This window comes from Macaca fascicularis, chromosome 4 (assembly GCF_037993035.2).
Source record: "Macaca fascicularis isolate 582-1 chromosome 4, T2T-MFA8v1.1".
NCBI classification, from domain to species: domain Eukaryota; kingdom Metazoa; phylum Chordata; class Mammalia; order Primates; family Cercopithecidae; genus Macaca; species Macaca fascicularis.
This window is the reverse complement of record NC_088378.1, coordinates 134,205,701-134,220,604: the sequence shown is the minus strand read 5'-3', so window position 1 is coordinate 134,220,604 and position 14,904 is coordinate 134,205,701. Positions and strand designations below refer to the sequence as shown.

Sequence of the window (14,904 nt, the reverse complement as noted above, 5' to 3'; positions counted from 1 at the left end):
TTAGAATTAGTATTTTACCACTTTCAGTGGAATGTAGAAATCTTACTGCTTTATAGATCCCTTCACCCTCCCCCGTTTATGTGGTAGTTATCATACCTGTTACATTTACACACATTGGCAACTTTATCAGACAATGTTATATGTTTTGCTTTTTTTTTTTTTGAGACGGAGTCTTGCTCTGTCGCCCAGGCTGGATGGAATGCAGGGGCATGATCTCGGCTTACTGTAAGCTCCACCTTCTGGGTTCACCCCATTCTCTTGCCTCAGCCTCCCAAGTAGTTGGGACTACAGGCGCTCGCCACCACGCCCAGCTAATTTTTTGTATTTTTAGTAGAGACGGGGTTTCACTGTGTTAACCAGGATGGTCTTGATCTCCTGACCTTGTGATCCGCCCACCTTGGCCCCCCACCCACCTAATCCCCCAAGTGCTGGGATTACAGGTGTGAGCCACCGTGCCCAGCCATGTTTTGCTTTTAATCATCAGGTATATTTGTGAGAACTTAAAAGGAGAAAAATAGCCTATTATAGATCTACCTAGCTATTTATCATTTTTATTGCTTTTCCTTCATTCCTGACATTTCTAGTTTTACTCTGTTATCATTTGTTTTCAGCCTGAATAACTTCCTTTAGGCTTTATTTTACAAAGTGTGGCTGGTGATGAATTCTCTTAGTTTTTCTTCCTCTGAGAATCACTTTAGTTTGCTTTCATTCTTGAAGGATATTTCTACTGGATATAGAATTCCAGGTTGACTGTTCTTTTCTTTCTGGACTTGAAATTTTTTGTGTCACTACTTTTTTGGCCTCCGTGCTTTCTGACGTAAGATCCATAGTCTAATTGTTTTTCCCCTAAGTGGGATACATAGTTTGTCAACTTAAATAACAGAGAGAGAGAGAGAGAGAGAGAAACTCTCTAAAAAAGAAGCTGATGTTTATTCAGGAATAAGCATTGCAACGGGAATGCAGATGCCACAGTAAATAATGTGTGTATTCAGACAGGTAAGGAAAGACCAAAAATTTTTGAGGAGAAATGAGGAGGATCACATAAATGTTTCGAGACAATGATCCTTCACTACAAGGATCCTTAATAGCAAGGGTGGTGTCACTGCAAGTTTGGACAGGCAGTTGCTAGGAGATGTCCTTGCAGAAGTATGTTGTTGTTGTTGTTGTTGTTAGGTTGTGATGACTTTTGTGGAAGATTGTGATTTTTGCAGAGTCTTTTGTGATAGTTCTTGTTTTCAGACATTTATGCATGAGAACCCTCCCTTCGTGGGCTTCCCTGGCTCTGTTTGTCAGAGTTTTGTTTTTCTGTTTTGTTTTGTTTTTTTGAGATGGAGTCCCACTCCGTCACCCAGACTGGAGTGCAGTGGTGTGATCTCAGCTTACTCCAACCTCCACCTCTCGGATTCAAGTGATTCTCCTGCCTCAGCCTCCTGAGTAGCTGGGATTACAGATGTGTGCCACTGCACCTGGCTAATTTTTTGTATTTTTAGTAGAGATGGGGTTTCATCATGTTGGCCAGGCATGTCTTGAGCTCCTAACCTCAGGTAATCCACCTGCCTCAGCCTCCCAAAGTGCTGGGATTACAGGCATGAGCCACCGCGCCTGGCCTGTCAGAGTTTTAAACATTAGTGACTCCATTTTGATTCTGACAACTTTCTCTGACTGTTTTTAAGATATTTTATTTGGCTTTAGTTTCCAGCAGTTTGGTTATGATGCATTTGGGAGTGGATTTCTTTGGGCATTTACTGTTTGGGAAATTCTGAGCTTTTTGAGTCTGAAAATTTATGCCTTTTGCCATTGTTTGGAAGTGTTTAACCATTATTTCTTTTTTTTTTTTTTTTTTTGAGACAGAGTTTCACTCTTGTTGCCCAATCTGGAGTGCAATGGCGCGATCTCGGCTCACTGCAACCTCCGCCTCCTGGGTTCAAGTGATTCTCCTGCTTCAGCTTCCCGAGTAGCTGGGATTACAGGTGCACGCCCCCCATGCCTGGCTAATTTTTCATATTTTTAGTAGAGACAGGGTTTCACCATGTTGGTCAGGCTGGTCTTGAACTCAGGTGATCCGCCCACCTTGGCCTCCCAAAGTGCTGGGATTACAGGCGTGAGTCACTGCGCCCAGCCCCATTATTTCTTCAAATATTTTTTAGTGCCAAATTTTTTTCCACCTCCTTCTCTTTGTAGCACTCTGATGACATAAGTATTGGATCATTTGGTATTGTTCCCTGGGTCCCTGAGGGTGTATTCACTTTTTTGTTTTCAATTTGTTTTTCACATTTGATACTTTTCATTGATCTGTCTTCAAGTTAGTGACTCCCCCCACCCCCAGCATCATCATTCTGCTATTGAACCCATCTAGTGAAATTTTTGTTTTTGTTACTGTACTTTTTAATTCTAAAATTTCCATTTGGTTCTTTCTGCAGAGACTCACTATCTTCTATTCATTTTTTAAGAGACTTCACTCCTGTGTTTTAGGTTATGGTTATAATAGCTATTCTTTAAATTATGGTGAAAAACACAACATAAAATTTACCATCTTAACCATTTTTAAGTGTTGTTGAAAGAAAAACTTTACATAAATAAAGTTTAGCAGAGCTTATTTGAGAAAAGAAACAATTCATTAGTTGAGAAGCATCCCAAACCAGTAAAAGTTCCGACAGCTTTACCTACCAATGGAGGCACACAGTATTCATAGACAGAAAAAGGAAGTGACATACAAAAATAACCTGATCGTTACAGTTTGGCATTTGCCTTATTTGGATATATTTTGGCAGTTTGCATCCCCATGACTGACTGAAAGTTTACCTGCTATGATTAGCCCAGACTCAGCTACTTGTTACAAGAATATACTCTCAGGAGGCCAAGGCAGGCGGATCACGAGGTCAGGAGTTCGAGACCAGCCTGGTCAATATGGTGAAACCCCCGTCTCTACTAAAAATACATAAATTAGCTGGGCATGGTGGCATGTGCCTGTAGTCCCAGCTACTCAGGAGGCTGAGGCAGGAGAATCACTTGAACCTGGGAGGTGGAGGTTGCAGTGAGCTGAGATTGTGCCACTGCACTCTGTCCTGGACCACAGATCAAGACTCTGCCTCAAAAAAAAAAAAAAAAAAAAGAATATACTCTCAAGTTAGGTTACAGTTTGTTTACATATTGTTAGATTACATTATGTACGGAGGCACATGTAAGCCAAATGTAATTTAAGAGTGTAGTTCAGCAGTGTTAACTATATTCACATTGTTGTGCAAAATATGTGCATTTTAGGTTGCCTTTTAGTACAAGCTGGGAGAAAACGAAGGGAAGAAAAATTGAGAAACTCGCTCTTGATTTGACAGTTCTTTGACTTCTGGTTTCCTTTCTCCATATTCTGGCCATTTACTTTATGCTTTACCATTTACTTTTCAGAATCCTCAGATGGTTGTTCCATGCATTCTAAGGTTTTAAATTACATTCAGTGGGAGAAACAGAATGAAATGTGCTGTTTCCATTTTGACAGGAATTGGAAATTTCTGTTTTTCTTTTTATTCTTGGGTATTTTATATATATACATATGCACATATATATGTACATATATATATATTAGAGATAAGTCGTTTGTCAGATTTATGTATTGTGAATGTTTTCCTCTCATTCCATGGTTTGATTATTTAATGTCTTAATGGTGTCTTTTGTTGAGTAGAAGCCTTTTATTTTGATGAACTCTATTTTATCATTATTCTTCTTTCTGATTAATGTTCCCTGGGTCCCATATAAAAAAAATCTTTGTCTATCCGAAGTCTGCAAAAATATTTTCCTATGTTTTCTGTTATAAGCTTTATCATTTTAGATTTTATGTTTAGGGCTATGATCTATCTTAACTTAATTTGCATTTAGCATAAAGTAAGAATCAAAGTGGGCCTGGAGCGGTGGCTCACGCCTGTAATCCCAGCACTTTGGGAGGCTGAGGCGGGCAGATCATGAGGTCAGGAGATCGAGACCATCTTGGCTAACACGGTGAAACCCCGTCTCTACTAAAAATACAAAAAATTAGCCGGGCGTGGTGGCGGGCGCCTGTAGTCCCAGCTACTCCAGAGGCTGAGGCAGGAGAATGGCGTGAACCCGGGAGGCAGAGATTGCAGTAAGCCGAGATTGCGCCACTGCACTCCAGCCTGGGCGACAGAGCAAGACTCTGTCTCAAAAAAAAAAAAAAAATCAAAGTTCATGTTTCTCTATATATTTATCTGGTTTTTCCAGCACTATTTATTTGGTATACTCATATATATTAAAAAATAAAATTTAAGTTTAACTTGACTATATTTTGAATGCATTCTCTCATTATTTAATGCTTTACATAAAAATTAAATCATTAAATTTGCTAAATATGTTAACTTTTTCAATATAACTCATTTCCTATACCTTATTTTATACCCCTCAAATTATTCTGAGAACAGGTCCATAAGCTCCACAAGATTACCAAAAGTGTTCATGTCACAGAGCATGTTAAGAAGCCTTGGTGAGGTGGAAAGAAGGACACTAAGCTTTAGAACATAGAGAACTAGGTAAATACCTGTTTGCTGCTTCCTAGCTCTGTAACCTTGAACATATCACTTAACCTTCATTCATATTCCACACTTCCACAGATTCAGTAAACATCTATTGAGCACTGACCACCAGCCTCTGTTAAGTCTTGTGAATTTAATACAGACAATCTTTCCTGCACAGAGTTTACAGCTGAGTTGGGGAGGCAGATGAGTCCGCAGGCCATTACACAACACTGTGGTAAGTGCTTTGATAGTGGAGGGACAGAATGCTTCAGGAGCTCACAGGTGGGGCTCTCAACCTAGACTTGTGACATCAGGAAATATTTCGAGATAAGGACACTAAAGTGAGTCCTGAGGGATAAATGGACATTAGCCCAGCAAAGAGGAGAAGCATGATCCAGGCAGCGGGCTGAACTCTTAAGAGACATGGCATGTTTTGTTTCGTTCTGTTCTGTTTTTGAGATGGAGTCTCGCCCTGTCGCCCAGGCTGGAGTGCAGTGGTGCAATCTCTGCTCACTGCAACCTCCGCTTCCCAGGTTCAACTGAGACTATACGCGCGCACCACCACACCCAGCTACTTTTTTTGTATCTTCAGTAGAGACGGGGTTTCATCATGTTGGCCAGGCTGGTCTCGAACTCCTGACCTCAGGTGATTCGTCCGCCTCAGCCTCCCAACGTGCTGGGATTACAGGCGTGAGCCACCGCGCTTGGCCGAGACATGGCATGTTTGATAAACTCAGGAGTCAGCATGGGGAGAACTAAGGGATAGTAGTACAAGGCATACCTGAAGAAGGCGTCATGCTGGAGGGTCTCGGAGGCCATTTTAAAGACATTAGCTTTATTCTAAGAGCAATAGGACATCATTGATGGATTTTAATCACTGATGGGTTGTGACAGGATCAGGTTTAATTAATTAATTTTAAATTCCCTTCTTTTCATAGGTGTTGAAAATTTAAAAAATCACTTTAGTTTTGTGAAGAACGCATTAGAGGGATCACAACTGGAGAGTCACGGGGGTTTGGAGATTACTGGAGAAATTCTGCTGAGTCGGAGTGAGTGCATGAATTGTGGCAATGGGGATGGGAGTGAATGGATGGATTTGAAAGACAATTAGGAGATAAACTCAATTAAGTGTATGAGAAGCTTTGGTGTATGAAGAAGAGGGAGACTCCTCAGATTTCTAGCTGGATCAACAGGATGGATGGCAGCGCACTTCACCAGGAAAAAAGTGAGCTGATGGGAGAACATAAGGTGAAATTTGAATTCATGGGGTTTGAGGTGACTGAGTGAGGATGTCCAACAGACGTTTGGCCATAATGGCCTGAAAATCAGAAGAGAGGTTTGGGATGGAGAGCCATCTGTGTCCATATGGTAAGATGCTATGGGCGGCACTCCTTCTTTCCTCCCGTCCTTCGTTCAAAATCTGTTGAGATGTCCCATAGGCTGGATGTTGGGGATACAGCAGGGAATAAGAACCCTGGGTTCTTGCCCTCAACCAGGTTACCATCTGCCTCTCGGAACTTGTTCTTAGTCTGTAAAATGAAGGTAATGATAAGATTAAGTAAGACGAGGTCGTGTGAGGGCACCTAGCACTTACAATTTTTGTATTGGTTTCTCTTCCTCAGAGCCGGAGGAGGAGCTACTCACTTACTTTTGCTTTCGCAGCCTTTTCCCGGCGACTTTTCCGCGCAGGCGCCCCTGGACCTCCCAGGTTAAGGGGTGGAGCGGGCCAGAACCCCAGCGGCCTTTCCCGGGGCCAGGACCCGGCCGGGGGAGGAGCGGGGCGCGGCGCTGTCCGTGACGTCATCAGGCTGCGCTGCCCGCAGTACTGGACCCGAGCGCGACGGCGCGGCTGGCGGACCTGGGCTGGCTTGTGGGGAAACGAAACTGAGGGAGGAGGCGGCGGCTCTGGCAGCGGCGGCGACAGTGTCGGCCTGACCACCCCCCTCCGCTCCCCGGCAGCTCGCTCTTTCCCCTCAGCGTGAGTGCCGACGCGCGGCCCGGGGGGAGCGAGCGGGCGGGCGCGCGGGCGCGCGGGCTCAGCATCCTTCTCCCCTCCACCGCCGCCTGGGCCCCCCACCCGCGGTCGTGACTCTCCTCGCCTTCTGGCCCCTTATGTCTTCCCTCCTCCTCCCACCCCCAACGCCGGCTCCCTGGAGCCCGAGCTGCCGCTGACACACGTCTCTGCGCACACATTCACACGCTCACGTTATCTTCAAATGAAGGGACTGGCCGGGGGACATGGGAGCTTATCTCTCTCTGTGTGATTAGGGGTGGCAGTGCCAAACCGAGGCCCAGGGAGAGAAGACTGCAGAGGGGATTTGAACCCCTTCTGTGCGGAAGCAGCAGGTAGAACCAGGCCACTTGCCTTCCGCTTAGAAGTTCCCTGCCAGAGCATTCTTCTGGCTTGTGTGGGTCACTTGAGCTTGGCACTGGTTAGCTGTGTGGCCTTCCCCTCTGCGGCTGCAGTCTTTTCCAGTGGAAGATGATAGGGTTTGATGAGATGATTTGGAAGGCCCAAATCTAAGGTGATGTGGTTTGGGGAGGAGCATCCGCCTCTTCTGCCTTTCGCACAACTATGCAACACAATCCGCTTTGAGTCTGCTGTACTTCCAGTCTCCCCCCCGAGTTATTACTTAAGAATTAAAAGCTTTTGGTGCTTGCAATGGCTAGAAGCAAGTTCTGTGATGAGCCTTCCTTTAGCTCACCCTGGGGGCCTTTTGGGCGTATTTAAGACTACTGGCTTAAAGTGAAATGCGGCTTAGCTTGGTCTCGCTTTCTGTTTGCTCAGTGTCTCCGGTTCTTCCCTGGGACAGCCCCTGCCTGTGTCTAGTAAGAGGCTGCTTTCTCAGGAAGGTGGCGATTGTGCATTGGATTGATTGGCTCTTCCTTGAGTTGGAGAGAACTGAAACATGTAATCCAGGGTTTTATGAGGTTGGGGGGATCAGTGACATTTTTGGGTTTCAATAGTTTCTTGCTGCACCTCGCCTTCCCTATGGATTGTTTCCCAGCTGGTTGCCCACCCTGTATTGAGTCCTCTTTTCTGAGTTCTCTACAGCCAATCAGTGGTGTGTAAGCCACACTGTATTCACTACTCTTGCTTGCTCTTTAACTTGATCATTCCTTAAGATTTCAGGGTTTCATAATCACTTCATTCCATCTCTTTTTTCTTGTGCTTATCTCTCATGTACCTAACCATGAGGATGGATGATTGATGGTGGCATGGTGCCTGTTTCCTTTCTTTTTTTTTGAGACAGAGTCTTGCTCTGTCGCCCAGGCTGGAGTGCAGTGGTGTGATCTCGGCTTGCTGCAACCTCCGCCTCAGCAATTCAAGCCATTCTCCTGAGTAGCTGGGACTACAGGCATGTGCCACCACCTGGCTAATTTTTGTGTTTTTTTGGTAGAGATGGGATTTCACCATGTTGGCCAGGCTGGTCTTGAACTCCTTACCTCAGGTGATCAGCCCACCTCTTTCTCCCAAAGTGCTGGGATTATAGGCGTGAGCCACCACTCCCAACCGGTTTCCATCCTTTTTTGTGGAGGCGGATTTCTGTCCTTAAAATTGTTGTTCTTGTAACTCAGTTCTATGAGATAACTACCTCCAGTCCCAATAACTTTCCCACTCTTGTGTTTCCTCAGTCTTAAGCCATTCACTGCTTCCATTCCTTACTCTACTTAAAAACTTTCCCAATTCTTTCATGTTTTCAAACGTTATGAAGTAAACCAAAACGAGTATTTTTATGATATGTAATTTCTTAATTGTTCTGGTAAAATAATGCTGATGAAACAGTCATTCTGGGATGGTCCCTTCACCTTGGAAATATTGGTTAATATTTATTAGGTTTTATAGTTCATTTTCAGTGTACATTGTCATGCATGGCCAATATTGCATCAAAAGTATAGAATAACTACAAGTACCAAGCCTTTTCCCCCAGTGGCTTGTGGAGTTGATCCATGACTTTCTGTTATGTGACACCAGTGGCCCAGGGCTGTCTCAGTCTGTGAGCACCACATTTTCCAGTAAAACAGCTATTATTGAAAACCAGCACCTGGCTAGCATCCTTCCTAGACCTCATTCTGAGGAAGAGGCTATTCAAGTGCTGGCACTGGAAGATGTGTAGAGTTGCCAAATCTCATCCCATTGATGATTTACACTTTGGAATCCCTGCTCTGATCCCAGTGGCTCGGACCCAAGGGCAGCTGACTTTCTGGATTTATGGTTACAGTTAACGATGAAGAGGAGAACTGACCCAGAATGCACTGCCCCCATCAAGAAACAGAAAAAAAGAGTTGCAGAGCTTGCCCTGAGCCTCAGCTCCACTTCTGACGATGAACCTCCCTCCTCTGTCAGTCATGGAGCAAAAGGTACGTGTGCTTGTGTGGTCTGAGGCCACTGGCCATCTTGTTGTTTGAACACACGGTGTCTGGTTGGAGCAGACTATAGTCCTCTGCCCCTTGGTCCCTTGAGGAAAATTAGGAATACTCTACAGAGAGATGTTGGCTATGGACTCTTTTCCCTTCTGCCATTCTCCTACTAAGAGTGAGGAAACTTGTTTTAAATAAGAAATGGTAATTTTTCCAGAAGTTGCTTTCTGTTGGTTGTCCTTCAGTAGGTGGCACTCTTGGTGCCTTAAACCAGTGAGAAGTAGTGGTGAGCATTGAGTGCTCTGTCCCTGAATAGCTGTTAATGATCCTGGGGCTCTTTTGTAAGGGAGGGCCTCTTGCTGCAGCCATCAAGCGAATTTTCACTTTTTTGCATGCATGCTGTTTTCTCAATTCCTTCAGCAGTCGTGGTCAGAAACATCCAACTGTACTGGAGCATTGCTGTGTTCACTGTTTGCATTAAGCGTGGAAGGATTTCACTAATCTGGTTGAAACTAGCATTTTGCTTTGCCTGTCTTTTAGGGTTATTTACAGTTTCCATAGATGCTTTCTGAAAAATGGTAAAATTTCTGGGAGCTTGCCTCAAATACCTCAAGATAAATTTGCGTGTACCTTGACTTGCCCCCTGTATTAGTTTCCTAGGGTTGCTGTAACAAATTACTACAAACTGGGTGACCTAAAACAACAGACATTTATTCTCTCACAGTTCTGGAGGCTAATAGTCCAAAATCAAAGTGTTGGTGGGGCCACGTTCCCTCACAGGCTCTTGGGAAGACCTTCCTTACCACTTATAGCTTCTGCTGGCTGCTGGCATTCCTTGGTGTTCCTTGGCTTGTGGTAGCATAACTCCAATCTCTGCCTCTACCTTTCCTCTGTGTGTGTCTATATCCAAATTTCCCTCTTCTTATAAGGACATCAGTCATTGGATAGGGCCCACTGTAATCTAGTATTACATTTGATGTAATCTGGAAAGATCCTATTTCCAAATTAGATCACATTTACAGGCTTAGGATACCATATTCAACCCAGCACACCAGCAGGCTTGCATATTGGATCCTCTGTTGGATCACTGGGAAACTGGAATGAAATTCCGTAACAGATTGGTGACTGAAAGGGTGTGAAGCACCCTTCGAAGGTAGTAGGAAATACAGTTTATTCACAAGTGATAAGCTTATTGAAGGGCAGTTACTCATCAGCTGCTACTGAGAAGCTGGTCCAGAGAGAAGAAGCTTGACAGGTGGTACAGTGAATGGAGCATTGGTGTGGCTGTAGTCCAGGCTGGATAAGAGACTTACTTACAACTTTGTGTGTGGAGGTATTCACACCTTTAAAGCAAGCTTGTCCAACCTGCGGCCCGTGGGCTGATGTGGCCCCAGATGGCTTTGAATGGGACCCAACACAAATTTGTAAACTTTCTTAAAACATTATGATATTTTGGGGGGATTTTATTTATTTATTTATTTATTTATTTATTTATTTTTAAGCTCATCAGCTGCTGTTAGTGTGTTTTATGTGTGGCCCAAGACAATTCTTCTTCCAGTGTGGCCCAGGGAAGCCAAAAGATTGGACACCTCTGCTTTAAAGTCACAGTAGATTCCAGGGTAGGTAGGAATTGAAGTTTCTGAGTAGGAAGAAAAGGACTTATTGGACGCGATAGTTCTGGAGATTCTTGAGGAAAGGGAATTTTACCTCTCACCTGGAATTTGAGCAACTTGGTGAAGATAGAATCTCCTTGGATAGGGGTATTGGGAGAAATGACCTGTAAGGGAAAAAGAGAGAGCATGTCTGGGGAACAAATGATATCTGGTTCTAAGTGGATCTTGGGAGACATTTGCTCTCAAATAACATCTCTTTGAAGTAAGGAAAGGACAACTCCCAGGTAAAAGAAGGTAAGTGTATAAGGGTAAGGATCCTTCAAGGAAACCATTCTGATTTAAATTTCAAACTTTTGTGACTGAATTGAGATTACTCTTCCTCCTTCTCTGGAAGTGGTACTATATGACTTAGTCAGGATTGACTATTGCTGTTGTGTGTGTAGAATGGAAATCCAGGCTGGGCATGATGGCTCATGCCTGTAATTCTGATACTTTCGGGGATTGAGGTGGGTGGATTGCTTGAGCCCAGGAGTTTGAGACCAGCCTGGGGAACATGGTGAAAACCCATCTCTACAAAAAATGCAGATATTAGCTGGGCATGGTGGCATGTGCCTGTAGAGCCAGCTACTCGGGAGGCTGAGGTGGAAGGGATCACTTGAACCCAAGAGGTAGAGGTTGCACTGAGCCAAGATTGTACCACTACACTCCAGCCTGGGCATCAGAGCAAGATCCTGTTTCAAAAAGAAAAAAAAAATGGAAATCCAGGGGTGTCCAGTTCCTTGTATGTGCCACTTGGTCCTTTCATTTGCAGAAAATAAGATGGGAGGCAGAGGCAAACCAACATTTATAGATTTCCCTAGGTTAATTTATTTTAGGAAGGGGCAGCTCTGCATTGACACAGAAACTGAGAGCAGTATCTTTATCAGCAGGACTGCTCCCTGTGCCTTTTTTCCCACCATGCCTAGCCTGGAGCAAAAGCTCAGTAAATAGTTATTGAATAGAACTGATAAAAGGCAACAATAGTATCTTTTCCAAGAAGCTTAACTTGCATCACAGTTTTCATTTTGCCAGTCTCCTCCAGTCTGCAGAAGATCATTTCATTAAGTACTTAGCATTTATATCATCTATATTCTGTATCAAATTCTCTTAGGTGTCCCCTGGGCAGTATACCCTGGTGATTTGCTGTCTACATATCCCCTGATATGTATATGCAGCTTTCATATTCAAATCATTCTATTAAAGCAGGGGTGTTTCCATTTACTGCAGCCACTTCTACCTGAACATAATGTTCAAGTAGATGATTGAAAAATGCTCTTTAGGGAGGACAATTAGAAAAACAAAATAGTAGTTACTATTTCTGTCTATGTCTGCTAAATCAATGTGATGACTCATTATTAGATCTATTTAGTTTAATCAGTGTGTTTATTTTACATTATTCACATGGCAGCTACATTGCCAGGTCAAAGACTGACATCTGGCCAGAGTAAAGAGGAAAAGGGATGTTGTTGTCAGGGCCACTGTTGCGTCATGTGATCTTTTGAGTATTTTCAAAGGAGTTTGAAGGCATTTTCAAGTGTAAATACATTCTTGCAAATTTGTTGTCAAATAACTTTTTGAAGTAAGGAGAGGCAGATGAGGTCATTTTGTTCTTTTTGGTGGTTTTTCACAGGGAAACTATGGTCTAGACCCTAAGAAAATTCCTTCTCTCCTTAGCTGTGCATCTGGTGTGGGCTCCTGGCCCTGCTGCAGTGAGTTGCTTTGGAAGTTGACGGGCTCCTTCACCAGTATCACATTAAAGGCGCTTTTCTCTCCATGAGGTTTAATTCTTTCCTTTTTTTTTTTTTTTTTTTTTTTTTTTTTTTTTTTTTTTGAGACGGAGTCTCACGTTGTTGCCCAGGCTGGAGTGCAGTGGCGCGATCTCGGCTCACTGCAAGCTCCGCCTCCCGGGTTCCCGCCATTCTCCTGCCTCAGCCTCCTGAGTAGCTGGGACTACAGGCGCCCGCCACCGCGCCCGGCTAATTTTTTGTATTTTTAGTAGAGACGGGGTTTCACTGTGGTCTCGATCTCCTGACCTTGTGATCCGCCCGCCTCGGCCTCCCAAAGTGCTGGGATTACAGGCTTGAGCCACCGCGCCCGGCCTAATTCTTTCCTAAATAGGCTATTTGCCCTGAAACACCATCGCTTTCCTGTCAGCCCAGATTCATGACTTTAATCAAAAGCTTCCTTTATCGGTATCTGTTTAAATTGCTTTAACAAGTTACCATTTGTCTGGCATGAAGGAGAAATTGAGTCTTTAAGCAGGAATGAGTTTATTTCTCAACAGTTGTTAAGCAGCATGTGATGTTTATTAAAATTCATAATTTATTTTTCTGTATCTGTGTGCTACTCACCTTGGCCGTTAGTGGTTGGAGCTGCCCCTCTTTGTTGTCACTGTCATTTTTTAAACATAGTATATGTATTCTTTTTCTGTTTTTAGAGACAGGGTTTCACTATGTTGCCCACACTGGCCATGAACTCTTGAGCTCAGGTGGTCTTCCTACCTCAGCCTCCCAAGTAGCTGGGACTACAGGCACACACCACTGTGCCCAGCTTGTCACTGCCATTTTAAATTTTGACATGTTTGTCCCATTGCTGTATTGCCATGTGAAAAATTTTGCCAACAGCCAGGAGACCTCTGTTCCCTTTGTAAAGTTGAATCTTTCTTCCTTGTAATGACTTAATAGTGATTTCTATCAGGTGGAGAAGAAATCTTAAAACCCTAAATACTGTTTTGGGCTCTCTGGTAGGTTTTAGAGGGGGAGTTCCCCGGGAGGTAAATGGGAATGCCGTCCAGCTTTGGCAAATTCTTTTTTTTTTTTTTTTTTAATTTTTATTTTTATTTTTATTTTTTTTGAGACGGAGTCTCGCTCTGTAGCCCAGGCTAGAGTGCAGTGGCCGGATCTCAGCTCACTGCAAGCTCCGCCTCCCGGGTTCACGCCATTCTCCGGCCTCAGCCTCCCGAGTAGCTGGGACTACAGGCGCCCGCCACCTCGCCCGGCTAGTTTTTTGTATTTCTTAGTAGAGACGGGGTTTCACCGTGTTAGCCAGGATGGTCTCGATCTCCTGACCTCGTGATCCACCCGTCTCGGCCTCCCAAAGTGCTGGGATTACAGGCTTGAGCCACCACGCCCGGCCTCTTTTTTTTTTTTTTTTTGAGACGGAGTCTCGCTCTGTCGCCCAGACTGGAGTGCAGTGGCGCGATCTCGGCTCACTGCAAGCTCCGCCTCCCGGGTTCACGCCATTCTCCTGCCTCAGCCTCCGGAGTAGCTGGGACTACAGGCGCCCGCCACCACGCCCGGCTAATTTCTTTTTGTATTTTTAATAGAGACGGGGTTTCACCGTGTTAGCCAGGATGGTCTCGATCTCCTGACCTCGTGATCCGCCCGCCTCGGCCTCCCAAAGTGCTGGGATTACAGGCTTGAGCCACCGCGCCCGGCCGCTTTGGCAAATTCTTAATGAAACTAATGAGTTTAATAGACTGACCTTATTACTCCTATTAATTTATGACCTCATTGCAAAATTATCTGCTCGTTGTTTGCTAAATTCTTTATCAGTCTTGAGAAGCTAAGTCTCCTCTTTAGTTCCTGCTGCAGCCGTGACAGTTGTCTCCCTTTCATGTGAAAAGAGTAGCCTCAAAGGCCCCTGAGTAAGAATGAGTAGTGGCTGTGGCAGTCTGTGGACATCAGGAATAATCTAGGGATCTTTGGCCTAAAACATGTCAAGATAAGACGTGGCCTCCTATACCACGTGAATAAAATAAAAAAATAAGACTTATTTGCTTATCTAGCACACTTCTTGATCTCACAAGGAATTGCCTAGTAGGGTGATATTTTACTCACATTAACCTCACTCTTAGAACCTGGAAAGGACAGTGTACATTAGGTAACACCTTGGGAGGAAGAGTAGGAGGAAAAAATCTTTGTGCCAAAGTCTGGTACTGGAATTTTACACCAGAGTCACCACTGATTTGCTTCGTGAGCCTTCCACTCAAATTTGGTTCTCGCTGTCATTTTTGCCCAGAGATATGCTGAAGACAGAAGGAAACAAAAGATCTCCATTTGAGATCTTAGGGTGGCAGGAACCCTGCGTGCCCAGGAATGTTATTTGCACTATTTCCGTGCTCATAGTTGGGGCATCAGGCAAGTCTAACAGCCTGGCAACTCTCTAGAGCTGGAGCAAGGCCACACTCTCCTTTGAGGAGGATACCAGGTTTTCAGACTTTTTCATAGGTAGACCTATGAATGTCCAGATTGCTGGTGAAAGGAATAGCAACTGATTTAGCATTGTAGCTTGTGATTAGTCAGGGCCCTGGATCCCTGGGTTGCCCAAAAGGAACTTTAGGGCCGTGCTTAGGGAGCTGCCCACATTCC

The 14,904-nt window shown here is 44.3% G+C and overlaps 1 protein-coding gene and 1 long non-coding RNA gene across 6 annotated transcripts in view; one reads left to right on the top strand and one right to left on the bottom strand.

Annotated features, from left to right (window-relative positions):
* Positions 1-4,651: 4,651 nt before the first annotated feature.
* On the bottom strand, positions 4,652-6,286 carry LOC102135434 (uncharacterized). The gene is made up of 2 exons (XR_010586427.2): positions 6,169-6,286; positions 4,652-6,049 (listed from the first exon to the last, which is right to left on the bottom strand). It is a non-coding gene; the product is annotated as an uncharacterized lncRNA (long non-coding RNA).
* A 53-nt stretch (positions 6,287-6,339) lies between these two features.
* The window catches only part of CMTR1 (cap methyltransferase 1), a 53,608-nt gene continuing 45,043 nt past the window's right edge, over positions 6,340-14,904 (top strand). For all 5 annotated transcript variants that reach the window (XR_012433830.1, XR_012433831.1, XR_012433829.1 and 2 more), the window contains exons 1-2: positions 6,340-6,498; positions 8,744-8,882. Coding sequence is in view for 2 of the 5 variants with exons in the window: in XM_045390801.3 (XP_045246736.1) it covers positions 8,750-8,882 (133 nt within the window). In the remaining 3 variants the exon portion in view is untranslated. The remainder of the gene's footprint in view (positions 6,499-8,743; positions 8,883-14,904) is intronic.